At 46.3% G+C, this 17,418-nt stretch overlaps 3 protein-coding genes across 3 annotated transcripts; all 3 read left to right on the top strand.

The window, feature by feature from the left end:
• Nucleotides 1–1,816: 1,816 nt before the first annotated feature.
• Nucleotides 1,817–6,352, top strand: GL218_01702 (GTP-binding protein gtr2; the record flags this gene model as incomplete). The annotated part of the gene is made up of 6 exons (XM_033578181.1): nt 1,817–2,014; nt 2,067–2,471; nt 2,548–2,746; nt 5,101–5,287; nt 5,340–5,441; nt 5,497–6,352. The coding sequence occupies 6 exons, from the start codon at nt 1,817–1,819 to the stop codon at nt 6,350–6,352; spliced, it is 1,947 nt and encodes a 648-aa protein (XP_033439102.1).
• Nucleotides 6,353–6,995: 643 nt separating this feature from the next.
• Nucleotides 6,996–8,183, top strand: GL218_01701 (1-phosphatidylinositol phosphodiesterase; the record flags this gene model as incomplete). Its single annotated transcript, XM_033578180.1, has 1 exon — nt 6,996–8,183. One exon carries the CDS (start codon nt 6,996–6,998, stop codon nt 8,181–8,183), a length of 1,188 nt encoding a protein of 395 aa, XP_033439101.1.
• A 5,411-nt stretch (nt 8,184–13,594) lies between these two features.
• Nucleotides 13,595–16,232, top strand: GL218_01700 (Catalase-3; the record flags this gene model as incomplete). The annotated part of the gene is made up of 8 exons (XM_033578179.1): nt 13,595–13,876; nt 13,990–14,005; nt 14,054–14,240; nt 14,293–14,315; nt 14,368–14,585; nt 14,635–14,997; nt 15,082–15,289; nt 15,349–16,232. The coding sequence occupies 8 exons, from the start codon at nt 13,595–13,597 to the stop codon at nt 16,230–16,232; spliced, it is 2,181 nt and encodes a 726-aa protein (XP_033439100.1).
• Nucleotides 16,233–17,418: the final 1,186 nt, after the last annotated feature.

Here is a 17,418-nt window from a genome sequence, read left to right as displayed (position 1 = left end):
AGACCGAGCTTGATAATAGATAAGGTGTGCAAGGAAGATGACTTACGAACGACCAGTGCAGAAGAGCTATGGTGGTAATCTGTATAACAGTTGTAATGGGCCGTCACCGAGAAGTGGCGATACAATAAACATTGTCTGAATCGATGCTGCGGGTTGACGTTCTAGGTCATCTTGATTTGTATATCGGGGATAGACTAATTGGTGTGTGATATCTCGGTTCTCGGTAGCCCACAATAACAAATTAATTCGGATTTGACCGCTGCCACTTGAGTTAGGTGATAAAAAGGGTCTCGGATATGCAAGCGATAGATTAATACGGCCATCATGTGGGCGGAAAGCTGCGGCTCTAGTTCTGCAACGTGTTTGTTTGCGATAAGACCCCAACTATAGACGACCCAACCCTCACTTATATAGATAGGCATCGTCATCCTAATATAATTGCGAGAATCAGTGATACTGAACGAGGGGTGGTCCGTGGGGATTCAAAGTTACGGACCACCCTGATTTACGAGCTTCCACCAAGGAATTCTCTCGGCCGCTGGATGCAATGTCGCTTTCCTAATTGCTATCATCGATGGATAAGCGAATGCAAGCGACTAGAACGGGTTGCAGCGTTGCACGGGAATGTTGTGCTCCCATTGGCGTCGATTGTAGCCTTCCATGTCCTACCTAGATCCAGCCTGTCTGTCGTGTGCACCGTGTTACAATGGTCTGATAAGGGTTCAAACGAATATAGCGATGGTAGATGGAATTTCGAAGGTTGAGACGGTGGGGGGGAAAGATAGGAATATGAAGAGCCGGAGGTCATTTATGAATAAAAAGAGAACCTCAGATAGATATCCGGGTATAGGAAGTATATGTACCTACCTACCTTACCTAACCTTACCTAATGTATTAATGATGTATAAGGTTAATATTAATACATCATATTGGAATGTAAGTAAGCAATGTTGGTGCATACCTAACCTCATAATAGTAGAAGGGAGGTGCCACTAATTCAACCACTCGGTACCTGCCTCATGCATCCTGACGACAACCTGCCTTTACCTGCCTTTACCTAACTTTAGGTAACCTTTCTTTAAGTAACCTTCCAAACGTTCCAACACAGGTAAGTTTTTTTTTTTTTTTTTTTACAAAAACGACCTCTATTAGGTTATTCCATGTTGCTTTTCTTTTCATCAGCATTACTCCGTCGGAGTTCCAAGGTTCCTATGTGCCACTAGACCTTCGATTCGGCCGAATCAACTCAAACTTGTCAAAGAATATCAACCCTTTATGACATCTACCACACCAACTTACGATAAAAATAGGATCTAAGCTAACTGGAGGCCACCCACTCAGTTTTTATCATACTATATTGTAGTACTGCTCCACGCTTACGGTCTACTTACGAGAGGAAAGATAAGACCCAGATCGGTATCCCCTTCCCCAAACAGGGAGAACCAGTCCCCACGTCTTGTACAGCTCACCGTCCAATACGAACATCACATGCACTAGATCAATGCAAGACAATCCGCCCTACAAGCTGACAGGACACTATCTCAACTAGGAGACCCAGATTTACCTATAAGGCGTCTCACTTGGCAATACGCAAGACAAGATCTGACAAGACTTAAAAAGACTTATGCGCACTATTGAACACTCCAACCCTTGTACAACAATGGTTCGACCAGATTCTTTACCAGCTAGGCTACCTCGTATAAACCCGCCCTCGACGGGTAATAATTATCCTCCAGCTATTTCCGATGCCTCTTCCACGCAGCGAAAAGGCCATTCCTCACGTTCTTCGAGAACAAATATCGTCGAAGGTAACAAAATGATGCGCAATATTGATCGGCCCCCACCAGGCGACCCAACTGGCAGTCGCAAGTCTCAAGTACATCCAGATCTTAGCAAGAAACGAAGCGCCTATTTTGAGAGTGAATTCGCAGCAGCTAATCGGGGTCCGGACCCGGTCAAGACTCGAATACAGAATGAAGCTATTGTAATGGCAGATCTAAGGACAAACGTAATCGTGAGTTTATATGCCTACTCCATCAACGTGACCTACTAATACGGACCCGTAGATCAAGGATGAATTTTCTTTTATAACCGATCTCTCATATAACCTGTCCAACAGGTATCAGCGACCAATATCTTCAATCGTCATCAACTTGACCCACGGTTGCTGCATGATGTTCGGGGGCTCCTTTGACCCAGCGTACACCTTAACTATTCACGCGCTTCCGAGTCTCGTCCAGCCTACCACGAATAAGAGGAATGCGGCGCTTATTCAGCGACATATTCAAGAGACCCTAGGTGTCATAGCGTCGAGGGGCTATGTACGCTTCGTTGCTACCCCCGAGGAAAATGTTGCCATTGGGGGCAAGACGATTGCTGCTGAAATAAACGAATCTGGTAATGCCATGGCCGATGACAAGCCTGCCGAGACCAGAAAAAGTGCCAAGTCAAATCGGAGGCTTGGTGTTAAGGTATACTTTTATTTCCTCTTCCTTAGCTGCGGAGCTCAAAGTTGGCTTATAGGACCAATAACTAATATATTTGTAGTCTTTCGGGGGCTTCAGATCCGCCTCTATGACTGATCTTGCTCGGGTTCCTACGCCACCCCCTAGTACCTCAGACGAGACTACACCCATCACGACCATTCCCGAAGTGCCACCTACGCCGCCCGAGGACGACAGGTTGGGTGACTTAATCGAGCACAAGCCGGTCAAGACTGCACCACGTCGCAGAAGCCTAAGATTTGGTCTGTTTAGTGGGAAGACAGCGGTGTAATAGAGTAAAGGTCACAACCGCTTATCACTGTTGTGTGACGCTAAATATTTTGGTTGAGATGGCCTCATTATGTTGCAGCACCTGGTTGAATATTTTAGTTGCGTCGCAACTTTCACAATGCGATGATATCAAATACGGGCCGGCGTACATTGCATCGCATCGCTTGGGGAAAGCGTTGCGCTGGAGTTTGGGAGGGAAGAACAAGAATTATATCCTATGGGACGTGATATTATTGCTATGTTGTATGCTCGCGTGACGAATTGCGATGGGTGTATGATTTATTGAGAAGCGAGTCCTAATAAGTCGATAGTCTAATGAGTATATTCTGCGGCAAAACATACTAACTTACCGAACCATTTAGATTTTGTTAAACCCCTTTACCAGAAGATTAGAGGCTCTTGTGTATTAGGATACACTTTTGAGGCGTGTATGTTGAATACCTACCTAACCTAGGTAGTGAGTGAATAGTGAGTGGATGCGAGCGTCACTATTAGATCGTACCTTAGCTTAGGTACATAAAATGAAATTGAGCTTACTAAGGTTGGATTAGGTTGTGGTTTATTGCTTGCCGGCTGAAATCGCATAGCTTCGGTCAGCTGATAACTGTCAAAGCGAAATTGCCAGCTGATAGTAACTTCGTGCTCGTTCTCTCTTAACTCCACCTTATGTTCTATCTCTCACATTCGACACTATTATTCCCGCTTAGAGTGAAATGAAACTATATCTAAGCTCTATATCTTGAACGCGACAGGAATTTCCTCCATCCGCATCAATGATTTATAACTATCCGGACTTTATTTATTAATGATAATTCGACGCGAAACAACCTTCATATAATAAGTTCAATTCATTTCGTATTCAGAATTACAGCTGTTCCCTGTTCCTTCGGAAGCTATCGACGTCGGCGGAACAGAGGTAGCTGAAAAAGAATAACCTGACATCTACCCGGTCTACCGAAACATCTTGCCGACGCTGTGCACAGCCGTGTTGCCTGATGATTCTCGTCGCTATTTATTGCAGCCACTAAAGAATCAGTGCTACATAAAAGTTATCATTAGCGGTGCAACTGTTAAAGGTGAGTCAGCCCGTGCCAGCCTGTTGGTTTATGTTGATTTAATAACTAAGCGAGTCTATTCGTCGCTATTCGTCGTTATATAGAAGCTGACTCAGAATCTCTCATTCCATAGGCTAGGGGAGAAGCTCGAAGCGGACAGACAACCCGCTTGCCGTCAGTACGCACGGGTCATCTCTTTCTTCATCTCGTCCATGTCGCCGGGGAAGAGGGGAGGTTAGGGTTACCGTGCGTTCATTGCCCAGCGTAACAGCTAGATCCCGGTATCTTATCTAGTTTCGTCCTCATTATGGAGGTGAGACATTGTCTTTTCTTTTCTTCAAACCTCTTTTTCCTAGTTATTTCCTTGCTTACGAATTAAAACACCATCCGAGCTGGTATTGCCTAGTGGCACAGGAACACCGCCGTGTATCATCGCCGTCCCTTTTTCTTTTCCTCCTTCTCTAGTTTGAGCAGGGTCATCGATCCATCGACAGGTGCTCGTAACCAGTCAGCTTCTCTACCATTAGATTCTCTTTTTCTTCCTCTCTTTCTTACCAATGCCGCCTCTGACACGCAGTCATGATGTGCAGTGGTCATACCGGTTCCAGATATATCACCCCTATTGTTATTTTTGTTGTCGTTAGGCAGGCGTCAGGTATAGAGCCGGATTTGCGGACGGGGAGATTATTATGACCTGATTACCACTTATCCGAGCTCTCTGAGCGGAATCCCCGAGTTGTTTAATTTGTACCACGGTGAGATCAGCAATGAAATCATCTCGCTCTTTATAGATTGTCAGGAGCGATATGCCCTGTTTCGATCGAGCTGAACGTTCCGCGTCCGTGACCTTTTTCCCGTTATGAAATTTGACGTATCCCCTGGTCGAAGCTGCCTACATGCAGCCACCCAGCCGTTGCTGTTTTTTATCACTATTACGACCTTGCATTCCCGTCTCCTTGGATTCGGCAACCTCGTTTGCAGACTGGACTGGCTCTCAGGTCCCCTTTAAACGTATCAACAAACGACGAGCAATGAACTTCTGCCTGTTCGAATTTTGAGATTCACTAGAGATAGCTACCCTCTTCGTGTCGTTCAGCAGAGATGTACTTGGAAAAAATAATATGCCCGTACGAGGAGCGCATCCACTCCAGCCAGCTTGGTCCTTGATGTATCCAAGCCATTATCATTCGCTCTAAAGCTTCACTTCATACCTCTTTGTTCTTGTTTGGCTCTTTTTGTTATCGTTATGTCTTCCCGGCTTCGCGGTTTAGACGCGTTCGACCCCGATGTTGCCGGGGAACAACCATATGGTGTACCGTCTAGTCTTGCGCAGCAGGCTCTAACACGTGTATATGAACAGGACCAAAGGCTACGGAAAAATGGATCGAGGGTGTCCGATCAGCCCCCGGATCTGTCATCGAAAGGGAAACCTAGGTTGCTCCTAATGGGGCAGAGAAGGTAGGCTATCGTATATTAAATGCCAGATGGACTAGGCTAATACTTTCTTTAGGAGTGGTAAATCGTCGATATCAAGCGTAGTTTTTCACAAATTACCACCGAGCGAGACTCTATTTTTGGAGTCAACTGCGCGTATCCAAAAGGATACCATGCCGTAAGAAGCTACTTGCTTGATACACGTGATTTCTTCTTCTAATATAACTCTATAGGTCTTTTATGGATTTCCAGGTGTGGGATTTCCCAGGTCAGATCGACATCTTTGATAATCCAACCTTCGACATCGATGCCATGTTTGGCGAGATAGGTGCCTTGATTTGGGTCATAGACGCCCAGGATGATTATCTAGAAGCAGTAGCCCGCTTGAATGTGACTATACTAAACCTCCAACGAACGTATCCGAACATCAAAATCGAGGTGTTCATTCACAAAGTTGATGGATTATCAGACGACTACAAGTTAGATATCCAAAGAGACATTACTATTCGGATCCAGGACGAACTCTGCGATCACGGGTTTGAAAACGCGCCGGTCACTTTTCACTTGACTAGCATATACAATCATAGTATTTTCGAGGCCTTCAGCAAGGTGATTCAGAAGCTTATTCCTCGACTTGGTATACTCGAAGCGATGCTTACTAACCTCTGTCGCACTTGTCGTTTCGAAAAAGCCTACCTGTTTGATGTCTTGTCTAAGATATATATTGCGACTGACAGCGAACCCGCAGACATGGCAAGCTACGAAATCTGCTCTGACTATATCGACGTCATAATAGACGTCACAGAAGTATACGGAAGCTGGCCCCGTACTCAGAAGTACCGCGAAGCTCTGGAAGGTCCGCCTTGGAACCAGAAGATAGAGGATCAGGTGGCCTCGGGATGTGCCGAAAGCTGCATGGTATTGAGCGACGGGAACAAACCGATAATTCTACGTGAGGTCGACAAGTACCTCGCCCTAGTTGCGATTATGAAGGAAGACAGTTATGACAAGATGCCACTTGTCAACATGAATGTCGAGGTTGTCGTGCAGGGTGTGAAGGAATTCTTCGAAATTACGAAGCCAAAATGAGCAAAAGCTCAGCCATCGGGTTGGGTTAGCTTTATAGCTTGAGATAAGGCAATTTGTTGCAGGAGCAGTGCCTAGGGATATTCATATTCCACGGGGTGGGCAATCATTAAACAAAGAATGAGCCACTGCTATAGGCTCGAGACGAGCTATTCTACGGACCATGTTAGTCTAGCAGGAGTAAAAGCTAAACTCCATGAGTGCGTATTACAGGATGATCAGATTTGTGATATCAGTCACAATTTGAATATAAAAGATAGTCTGCGAATAGCGTACCAATTTGATATGCTTACTAAATGTGAGACTTGTGAAAACCGCTATCTTCTCTTCAAAACAGTTAAGCTATTTGTGTAACTATTACATGGTAAGTTAGGTACTTTGTGAATTGTGTTGTGCTGACGCCATCTGGAACGCGTGGGCATAATTGGGACAGTGCTTTACAGAATAAGGCAAGATACTGCGTTCATCAATTTAAGATGGACACAACACAGCCTCACAACCTAACAACAACATAAAATCCCATTTCGTAAAAAGGGGAAAGTTTAGGCCCAGCCTAATTGACCACCTAAAGTTTAGAACATTCTACGGACGTTCTAAAGGTGGGAGAGCAAGACAGAACTTAAACCTAATAAGCAGAATTCCCAATATGTGCCGTCCGTTCGTTCTACTACTAAGCTGCACAGCGGCCTTAGCTGTCGCGGACTCAAGCGGCGCTACTACTCTCGGCCAGCTCGCGTTACAGAAAGTCCTGCAGGATAGCCGAGAGGTGTTCGGCGTGGAAAGCGATAATTCATCCCAGCCGTACGCGAATTGGATGTCCAGCGTCCCCGACGACACGCCCCTCGCGCATCTAAACATCCCCGGCACCCACGATGCTGCGACCTGGAACTACAGCCAGGCGACACAGGACGCGCTCGCCTACGCCACGCGCTGCGACGGCGGATCCGGGCCCGCTCCGGCTCAGGTCTACCGCACTCAGCGGTTCGGGGCGGCTGCCGCTCTGGACGCCGGGGTGCGGTTCTTCGATCTAAGATTCGCGTTTGATCCGCTAGACCGCGATCTAGTCTTCTGGCACGGGGCCGCGCTGCTCTCGGCGCGCGCTACGGTGGACGATGTGCTTTTTGCGTTTTACGCGTGGCTGGACGCGCATCCGAGCGAGGCTGTGCTGCTGAGCTTCCAGTACGAGGGGGGCACTAAGGACGGCGCGGAATTCGACGACGCGGCGAAGGATAAGCTGAGGAGCGCGCTGGAGTCGGATGCTGCGAAGAGGTTCGTTAGGCAGGATAGTGGGAGACTGGGGACGGTGGGGGAGAGCCGCGGCAAGATTGTGCTGGTGAGACGGTTTGATATGGGTGGTGTGGAGGACGATATGTTGCCGGGTCTGCATTTGGGCCCGGGCTTGTGGTTGGATAATGACCCGGATGGGTTCGAGTTGGTGTATAATAGCACGAGCAATGAGACGGCGTATATAGAGGATTACTACGAGCCTTCGGGTTTGGGGGCTAATTCTACGGTGGCGGAGAATATTCAGGCGAAGATGGGTGCGGTGAAGGCGCATCTGGAGAAAGCTGCTGCTGCTGCTGCTACTGCTACTGGGGATGGTGCGGATAGCTTGTTCATCACGTTTGCGTCGGGCGAGAACGATGCTAATGTCCCGCACGTGTTCCCGCAGACGATGGCGCTTGGGAATGGCACGGAGGTGACGCCGGATGGGGGCGTGAATCACCAGTTGGTCGGGCTGCTGCGGGAGATGCGTGGGAGCAGGCTGGGTGTTGTGGTTTTGGATTTCTTTGACGAGCCGGCTGAGTTGGTTGGGCTTGTGCTGGGTTCTTAGATGGACAGGCATAGGGGCTGGGAGCCTGGTGGTATCTCTGGTCGAGCGTTGCTTGATTTGAGGTTTGTATTAAGGGTTGGCTCTCTGTTTAGTCGTTGAGGAAGCTGTTGATTATGGAGTGTTATGCTATGGGCTTCTAATTACATAGAATAGGCAGTATAGGAAATAATGTTAATCGACCACGTCTTCTGGCTCTTTCCTATTCTTATGAAGGTCATTGTAGATGAATGTTCTATGTGCAGCTAAAGGTTGAATTCTAATATTGAGCTTCATAATTTCCGCAGGCTCTTATGTCTATCTAGTATAGAGCATCATTATAGATCATGCCATAAGGCGTAGGTATGTTTATATACATGGAGAGCTGAAGCATCAAAGAATACATAAAATGAGTTTACAACGACCATATATTACCTTTCAATGTTAAACTATTACCATAAGCTGCCTAGGCGAAGACATGGTAAAATAGCTGAACACGAAAAACGCACTTTATGATTATCTAGCCTACCCAGGACTGATAGTTTACCAAACAGAAAGTTTGTTCCATGGTATAAAGTGTCCTATACGAAAAGTATGATAATATGTTGGGCGATAGTTGTGAAATTCTCTAGAGCAAAGTTCCGTTGAGGCATTAACCAAACTACCTAGATGGTACTAAGTCCACTCATAAGATAATCATTTCCGCCGGTATCCTCAGCGATATAGGAGCGAGATCAACACCCGGTGGAACAAAGCCGAATATATTCTGCCTCGAATAGACCATCACGACAAGTCAGGCATGTCGCTAGGCAATCGGTGTCTGACATGACAAGACAACCCCTGAATTTCCAACCTAACCAGTCAAGCAACTAGGACCTAACAAGGAGTAAACGACCCGCTCATTCCCGAAAATGAGGCAAAATTATCGTAACGGGAACCGAGTGTAGCATGCCGGCGTGGGTAGCTGATCGCTCCTGACGAAAGGGATACATCCGCGCTCGCGGTTGAACGCCGGAAAGTCGAAGCTAGTTCTAACAGGGCCGACGTAGATCAGGTACGCAAAACGGTTCAGAACGAATAGTATCGAAGCATGACGATTTGTTGGGAAGTTCTCGACCCCGGCCTAGTTGTGCAGTTTTCATCTTAAATCGTACTGCCCGATCCCTTGCAGTCCACCGGAGCTGACAGGCTATGTATGAGATGACAGCTCTATGCCCAAAACTGCCCGGCTACTGCGAATCGATGCATTTTTCTCCCCTAGTATCCACCAGCCCACTCGAGCAGACATCAATTGTCATCCTCGCCCTCGTATTGATAAGCATATAGTCAGAAGCTACGTCGTCATAATCGAGAATTGATGTTGCAAGATCGAGCTCCTTGTGCCACCGGCTCGGTCCGTTTAAAGATTGACTTTTTCAGGGGAGGGTATCAAGCTTTTATATTAAATGTCTCGATGCGTCCGCGGTATTTGGAATTCAGCCAGCGGGCCTGCTATAGGCCCGGGAGTTATCAGCGGCCCGGTTCACCGGCTCCGGTGAGCTGGGGCCGGGTAAATTCAGCCCTCTGCAAGCGCCGCTAAACCCGCGGCGTATATGCGAGATCCCTCCCGGCCGTAGACGTAATGATTGATTTCCTCGTCGTCGAATCTTAAGCGAGACCTCAGGTGCCAAGCATCTGCACTGCCGCTCCCGTATGTATGTATGTATGTATGTCCTGCTTCGAGAATATGTCTATAAATTGGGGCGCCAAGATTACGCCGTAAGCAGCCGATATATATACTACATATTGGTGCAGCAAGTAGAATAAGATAAAGTTGTGATCTACATTAGGCGAATGTGCGAAACGGATCCTCTCATCCTGTTAGCGACAATACTTTCATTTACATAGCTATTTGAGAAATCCTTTGGATGACGTAGAGTTCTATGTTGGAAATAGAAAGATGAGCTTACAAAGCTATCTGTAATGTGTTCAAGTGGCAGTAGATTTTATGTTTAGAAAATTGGCAGGTGAGTTGGATGTTTGATCCATAGGGACGGATTCCTTCAAGAACTAGCTGAGTGAGAGAAAGCTGTAGGGGAGCGTTCTCATCCCAATGGACATAGTGAACTATGCTACTTTAAGACGAAGAAAAGTGATAAGCGGCAGGGTAGTATTGAATGTGTATTCGCTCATTGGCGTGGTCAGACGATGATAATCCCTTATACCTATGTGATTACGCGCATTGCTCAAATCTACCTTATAATAAGATAACTAACTATACGGCGATATCTTTAATCTTGGATGACAAATATTACCACAATAATTTCGCCATGAACTTAATGCTAGAAGAGCCAGGGTTATAGCCGAGGATATTACCAACTCTTCATATGATAGAAACTTATTAGATCTGGTATTGTATTAAAGATAACTGACTGACTAGCCTCGAAAACTGACGGCCCAATCAAGGAAGAAATATTTATGTATTCCAAACCGTGCAGTAGTGGTCTGAAAAAGGAAAGAGACTAACTTATAATCCACAGTCCCTACTACCCTATGTAGATTCTATTCTATGGAGGTCTATGTTGATGCTACCCGACAGGCCAGAACTAACCATTGGCGATGACACCCTTAAAATACATCAAGTAATATTCAAGATGCTTACATAGCTACAACAGAACAAAGGCATATGTGCGGCCCCAGTCCGCACTTCTAGTTAGGTCATTAAGGGTAGGTAGTTATTCATCTTGCAAACTTAAAGTTAAGAACTGTCATCGGTGACGGTAACATTTGGTATGTTGCGGGGAATTTAGGAATTAAGATACTAGACTAGTCCTAGCGTAAATGTAAAAGTCATTGACTTGGAGTTGGGATAGAGGTAATTCGGGGTTATCGGTGATGTTAGTTTTGGGTGAGGCTGCGCCGTAGAAATACTCCTAAAAAATAGACCGGTCCCTGGGGTAAGCGCTAAGAGTCCGGACCTACATTAGGTACTGTTCGGACCTATCCGGACCTACCTCCCAGGTTAACATATTCAATTAGGTACGGCCCTTCCTTTTTCTATAGGCAAAGTATATTAGGTTAGGTATATTATGTAATCAAAATAGATAGGATTTACACAAGATATGCTTTAACTAGTAATAATATTCCAAATGTTCCATAAAATTTCCTTTTCCACAATCCATAATGCAGCATGCCTTTGAACTTCCTCAATGCACAAAGTCACTTATCACAAAGATAAATGTGTTAGACGCGCATGCACGTGATGGAAATCCGATCTTGGCAATCAGCTCATCAATACTCAGTCGTTTACCACATACATACAACATTCTGTGTTCACCGTCACTGTTGTGGGATGGAAACAGATTATGCCAAGCATACCGAGCGAGCCGAGCTTTCATAATCACTGCAATTATATAGCAACTATGTCCCACCGGGAGTAGCCAAGATCTAAGATCCGGCCTTTTTTGCGTCATCTAAGGCCACAATTCGGTCTACCCTTCAAATGTCTCCAATAAAGAGATAAATAGGTCAATCTGCTTAACCTTCTCGGGTTACTTTCTCCCGCTCATTTTCTAGTGCTAATCCATTGCTAGTTATCTAGTGAGTTAAACACGTGAGAATCATTACCTCAAGGAGTACTCCTTCAAGCGGCGGCACTGCATTACCGTGGACCGCCCGGAGTTGCCTCGAACGGCATTGGTCTGTTGGTCTTACCTCTAGGTCTCCATTTTAATTTCATGCAAGTGCCGGCTTTTCACCATGCTTGCAAGGATCTTGGCCTTCTTCGCTGCGACCATACCCGGGAGCTTTATGAGGTAGATTTAACTTCCTTGACCCTTGGAAAACCATCAATCCATACCTACAGGACATACAGGACCTACAGGACCTACAGGCAGGTAACGGACTAACAGTCTGTAATTTTCCCGAATTGTAACACATAAAACCGCCACTTCAATACCACCATGCATAGCTACCTCATAGTAGTATGGCCGTTCTCAGATAGGAGCCCCATCTAAATATCAAATTGGGGCTACCTGATGACATTACTAAACTACACTCCGTATCTCTATCCGTTTCGTATGATTTTCATATATCGGTGCAACACAATAACGTTGCCATACCTATTCTCCAGCTCTCTGTTTGGTCACACAGCTTGTTGTTAAACCAATTGAGCTCGTTGATTGGGTTCGGTCGAGTTCGGCCAAGACGATTATGTCTTGGCTCCAGTCTTCGTTTTCTTTTTTTAGCTTTGTAAACCATTGATGGTAGGCGGGTTGCATGCATCATCTCTCAAAGACCCCCACACCCGGATCACGTCCATGCAAAATTTCTTGTACCTGACAGTTGTGATTAAGTTTGCAGACGACTGCTTGATACAACGATAATATACCGCTCCTGTTACGATAAATTTCAAATTTGGCAGGTGTCTTTCTCTTGCGGATAGGAATTCGAGTAGGAGTAAGGAATCAATATCCTTCACCTCAAGTTTAGGTCTGTTTAACAGTAGTCTTTACTTCTTACTGCCGATCTCTATTCGACTATCAACCGTTAGTACGAGGAATCTGGATATTACTACTGGGCGCTTTACTTTTAGTGGAAACCTTCCAATGAAGTCTAGTACTATGTCATCATATTCAATAGCGCTCTTTGACTGGTATAAATCTTGCGAGACTCCAAGACCTTTGTTAAGCACACGCGCACATGATAAACAGGAATGGCGCCAGCCAAACTTTGTCGGCGGGATAAAGCTATCCCATGATATATCACACCAACGCCAAGTGGCGCCTCTGGCCTGTCACGCACGAGATAACTGTTTGTCAACCAGCTTACATTCTGTTGCAAGCGCCTATGATTCCCGCCCCTGTGGCACCGTTGAACTTCCCTGAACTACTTCACTTACCTTCGGGTTTTACGTACCATCGAATGAGTGTTTCTGTTCTTGGCATCTACCTCCGAGTATAAGATATACATACCTATCATATGTACCTTTTGGCCCTCTCATCTCGTCACACCTCAAAGCATGGGGTCCGGGCATATTAACTATATCCGATTCGACTTTACAATCATCTTCAACCTTACTGGCAGCAACCCCTAATTAGCGGTCATTTTTGTGGAGATTGCCCTAGCCCGCAGATGGTAGGTGAAAGAAATGGAATAGGTACTAAGATAGACAATGAAAGTGACAATGTAGGTGGGCTAGAATGTTTGTAATGCCTGAAACCTGATTAGAGCCTCAAGCAAACCGGCCAAATGAGGTTGAGTCTGTGTCTTGGTAGGTTATGTAAGTTCGACCCTTGTTTCTCTTGTTTGTTATAAACACCGCGTGTACCCCCCCTCCCTCCTCCCTCCATGAGAAACTGTCTTTGTTTTCCACCTTCAAGCCTTCGCCCTATCCTTGGTCGAGTTCCACTCAGGTATACGTTTGAAGGGACTAGGATAATCCAACATAAGGAAAGATGGGCCGTGTATCCACCCCCGCTGCCCTCCTTGGGCTTCTCGGACTTGTCTCAGCGGCTGGTTGCCCCTTTGCTGACCCGGGTGCTCTTCGCGGTCGAGCAGAAGCACCTACTGAGGACCCGTTACTCGCTGCCACTATTGATGACAGCAACGGCTTCTTCACCGATGACGTAGGTGGGCAGATTCAGGAGCAAGACAGTCTTAGGGCTGGTGATAGGGGGCCATCCCTATTAGAAGATTTCATCTTTCGTCAAAAGATCACACATTTCGATCATGAGCGGGTAAGTCATATGTCATTTCCCATATTAAGTCCTTAGAACCACGAGAGTTCGAGATCACCGTCGTATAATATATGTATAATACATACCATAGATTTATACTAATAAGTCGATAGGTTCCTGAACGAGCTGGTATGTTTTACTAGATTCATACATCATATTTAGACTAACCTTGTCAAGTTCATGCAAGAGGCGCTGGAGCTCACGGCACGTTCACAAGTTATGGCGACTGGAGCAATATAACAGCTGCCTCGTTCCTAAGCCAACCCGGAAAAGAAACTCCAGTTTTCGTAAGATTCTCAACCGTAGCTGGATCGCGTGGAAGTGCCGACACAGCGCGCGATGTCCACGGTTTTGCAACGAGATTGTAAGAATTGCCACCTTATCATCATTTGAAAGCACGCTAATATGAGACTCAGCTACACCGATGAGGGTAACTTCGGTATGCGGACCCAATCGCTTAGCTCTACTAATTTTAAACTAATATTTCCAAGACATCGTAGGAAACAACATCCCGGTGTTTTTCATCCAAGATGCTATTAGGTTCCCGGATTTAATCCACTCCGTGAAGCCAAGCCCTGATAGTGAGATACCTCAAGCTGCCACGGCTCATGACTCGGCTTGGGATTTCTTTTCTCAGCAGCCGAGTACGCTCCACACACTCTTCTGGGCTATGGCTGGGTTCGGTATCCCACGCAGCTTTAGACATATGGTCAGTCTATAATGGATATGCCGATTAGATTTCATACTGACTTATATAGGATGGCTTTGGTGTCCACACGTTCCGTCTCGTGACTGATGATGGCAAATCTCAGTTCGTGAAGTGGCATTGGAAGACGAAGCAGGGGAAGGCTAGCTTGTATTGGGAAGAGGCTCAGATCTTGGCCGGCAAGAACGCAGATGCTCACCGGCAAGATCTGTTCGAGGCTATCGCTGCCGGTAACGGTCCCGAGTGGGAACTTGCTGTCCAGCTAGTCGACGAGGACAAGGCCCTTGCCTTCGGCTTCGACTTATTAGATCCCACTAAGATCCTCCCTGAAGAGTATGCCCCTCTCCAGAAGCTTGGCATCATGAAGCTGCATACAAACCCGACGAATTACTTCGCTGAGACAGAGCAAATCATGGTAGGTTTTCTGATCTCGCCTGTGCCAATTCTAGAGCTATTACATGCTCTATTATTTATATCTAGCTACTAACGTAAATCGTAGTTCCAACCTGGGCACATTGTACGAGGAGTAGACTTCACCGAGGATCCCTTATTGCAAGGCCGCATATTTTCCTACTTAGACACTCAGTTGAACCGACACGGAGGTCCCAACTTTGAGCAGCTTCCTATCAACCGACCAGTTGTCCCCATCCACAACAACAACCGTGATGGCGCAGGCCAGAACTTGATTCACAAGAACATTCATGCTTGTAAGTTCTCTTCACTCCATCTATTCACTTAGATCCTTCAACTAATGTCCGTTGCAAAGACTCTCCTAACTCGCTGAACGGTGGATTCCCCCAACAGGCAGACCAGACGAAGGGACGCGGATATTTCAATGCACCCTCTCGGAGCACTAGCGGCAAACTCGTGCGCGGCCTATCGTCTACTTTTGATGACCATTGGTCGCAGCCGCGACTCTTCTACAACTCACTTCTCCCCGTCGAGCAGCAGTTCCTCATTAACGCTATCCGCTTTGAGGCCAGCCACCTACAATCAGCCGATGTGAAGAATAACGTCCTCCTGCAGCTTAACAGAATAAGCAACGATATCGCAGTCCGTGTTGCTACTGCTCTCGGCGTAGAGGCCCCTGCCCCTGATGATACATACTACCACGATAATACGACGATCAACATTAGTATTGTCAACAGCACGCTACCTACTGTTGCCACGCTTAAGGTTGGTATCTTGGCCAGCACAACGAAGGCGAACGGCACAAATGCGCTCGACCAGGCTAAGAGCCTAAAACAGCGCCTAAGCAATGATAACCTGACTGTGACTATTGTAGCCGAGAGCCTAGCTGAGGGCGTTGATAAGACGTACTCGGCTGCCGACGCAACGGACTTCGACGCCGTAGTTGTTACATCCGGTGCTGATGCTGCTGGCCTATTCGCTCTAACAGCCGGAAATCTGAGTCCGCTATATCCCCCTCTACGCCCTCTTCAAATCGCCAACACTGCGTACCTATTCGGCAAGCCCGTTGCCTACTTTGGTAGCAGCTCGCCGAGTGACTCTCTTGCAGCAGGCGGCCTGGACCCTAAGGCGGAGGGCGTCTACGCCGATGCCGACCTCGAGACGGTAGCTACCGGTCTCGTGGACGGTCTTAAGACGTTCAAGTTTACTGCGCGATACCCCTTAGATAAGACCCAATAGAGTAAAATGGAGAGCTCTGGGTGTTCGTTTTTTAGTTTCATGTGAATGTAATATGCTTCGCTTCGGCTGCGCTGTATATATTTAGTTAAATGTTGATAAAAATATCGTTAAACATGATGTCGTCTTGGTTTTCGTTAGTGTTGATGTTTGGAAGACGTTGGCATTATTTACTAATAATGTGGCAATGTTTTTCGTCTCTTGAAGAATGCTTACCTAGATATGCTTAGAATTCTACGTCTAATCATCGGTTTATTCAAATTGTAGTCTCTGAATACGTATGAAAGATGCTTCGATAATGTGAGGTCTTGCTACATAACTATAACATATTGAGCTATTTTTACCGTCCTGACGTAAAAGTTCATACAAGTCTTTAGAGTTCCTCGTATGCATTGTATGTCGAGTATATGAGGTATCTTACTAAGTATATCGTACGGGATGATATATAACGCGATATGTATCTTCTTAGGTATGTGTATAAGTACTTTCACAGACTCTACATCAAGACAGTAGTTTCTTACGCTAGCATTAAGCAGCATTCGAAACAGAGCCAAACCCATACATAAACTCAGTAACTTTGTAGAAATTCAAGATGCTAGGCGTATATGATAAATTACGCAATATATACAGCATTATGTCTCTATGCTCCTATAGTTATATAAACATTTAAACTGCACTTTTATAAGCTAACATACCCAGACTTAATACCCAACTTATCCAACCCATCCACACACACACACACGCCTCCCCCAGAAGCAAAGCTGCCCAAGCAAATACTACCAACCCCATTAAGGTCTCCAACAAGGCCGCAGATGTCTAGACTCGCAGTCCTCTCCAAAAAGCCAAAAAAAATCAACGATAGGCCAGCAACACGCCCCCGTCCTGTACCCCGACCCGCTCGAACCAGACTCCCGGGACCGCACCCCCCCTTTTTTTTTTATTCATGCAGCTACCTATATATATTTTTTACCTTAGGTACCTAACCTATCTACGTACGAACTCATACCACATGACCGGGCCCCCATGCCGCCGCCAGCGACATAAAGCTCGAAACTCATGCACGACATCGTGCGTCGCATGAGAGCCGTAGTCACGTGTGTTCGACCCGAGTTCTCGGGTTTCCCCCCTCCCCTTCCCTTCCCCCGAGGAGCGGAGGAGGGGAGGGTTGCGGTGGAGAAGGATGGGATGG

Source organism: Daldinia childiae (genome assembly GCF_008694065.1).
Source record: "Daldinia childiae strain JS-1345 chromosome Unknown Scaffold2, whole genome shotgun sequence".
NCBI classification, from domain to species: Eukaryota; Fungi; Ascomycota; class Sordariomycetes; order Xylariales; family Hypoxylaceae; genus Daldinia; species Daldinia childiae.
Note: the sequence above shows the minus strand (reverse complement) of the source record. Positions and strands in the feature narration are given on the sequence as shown.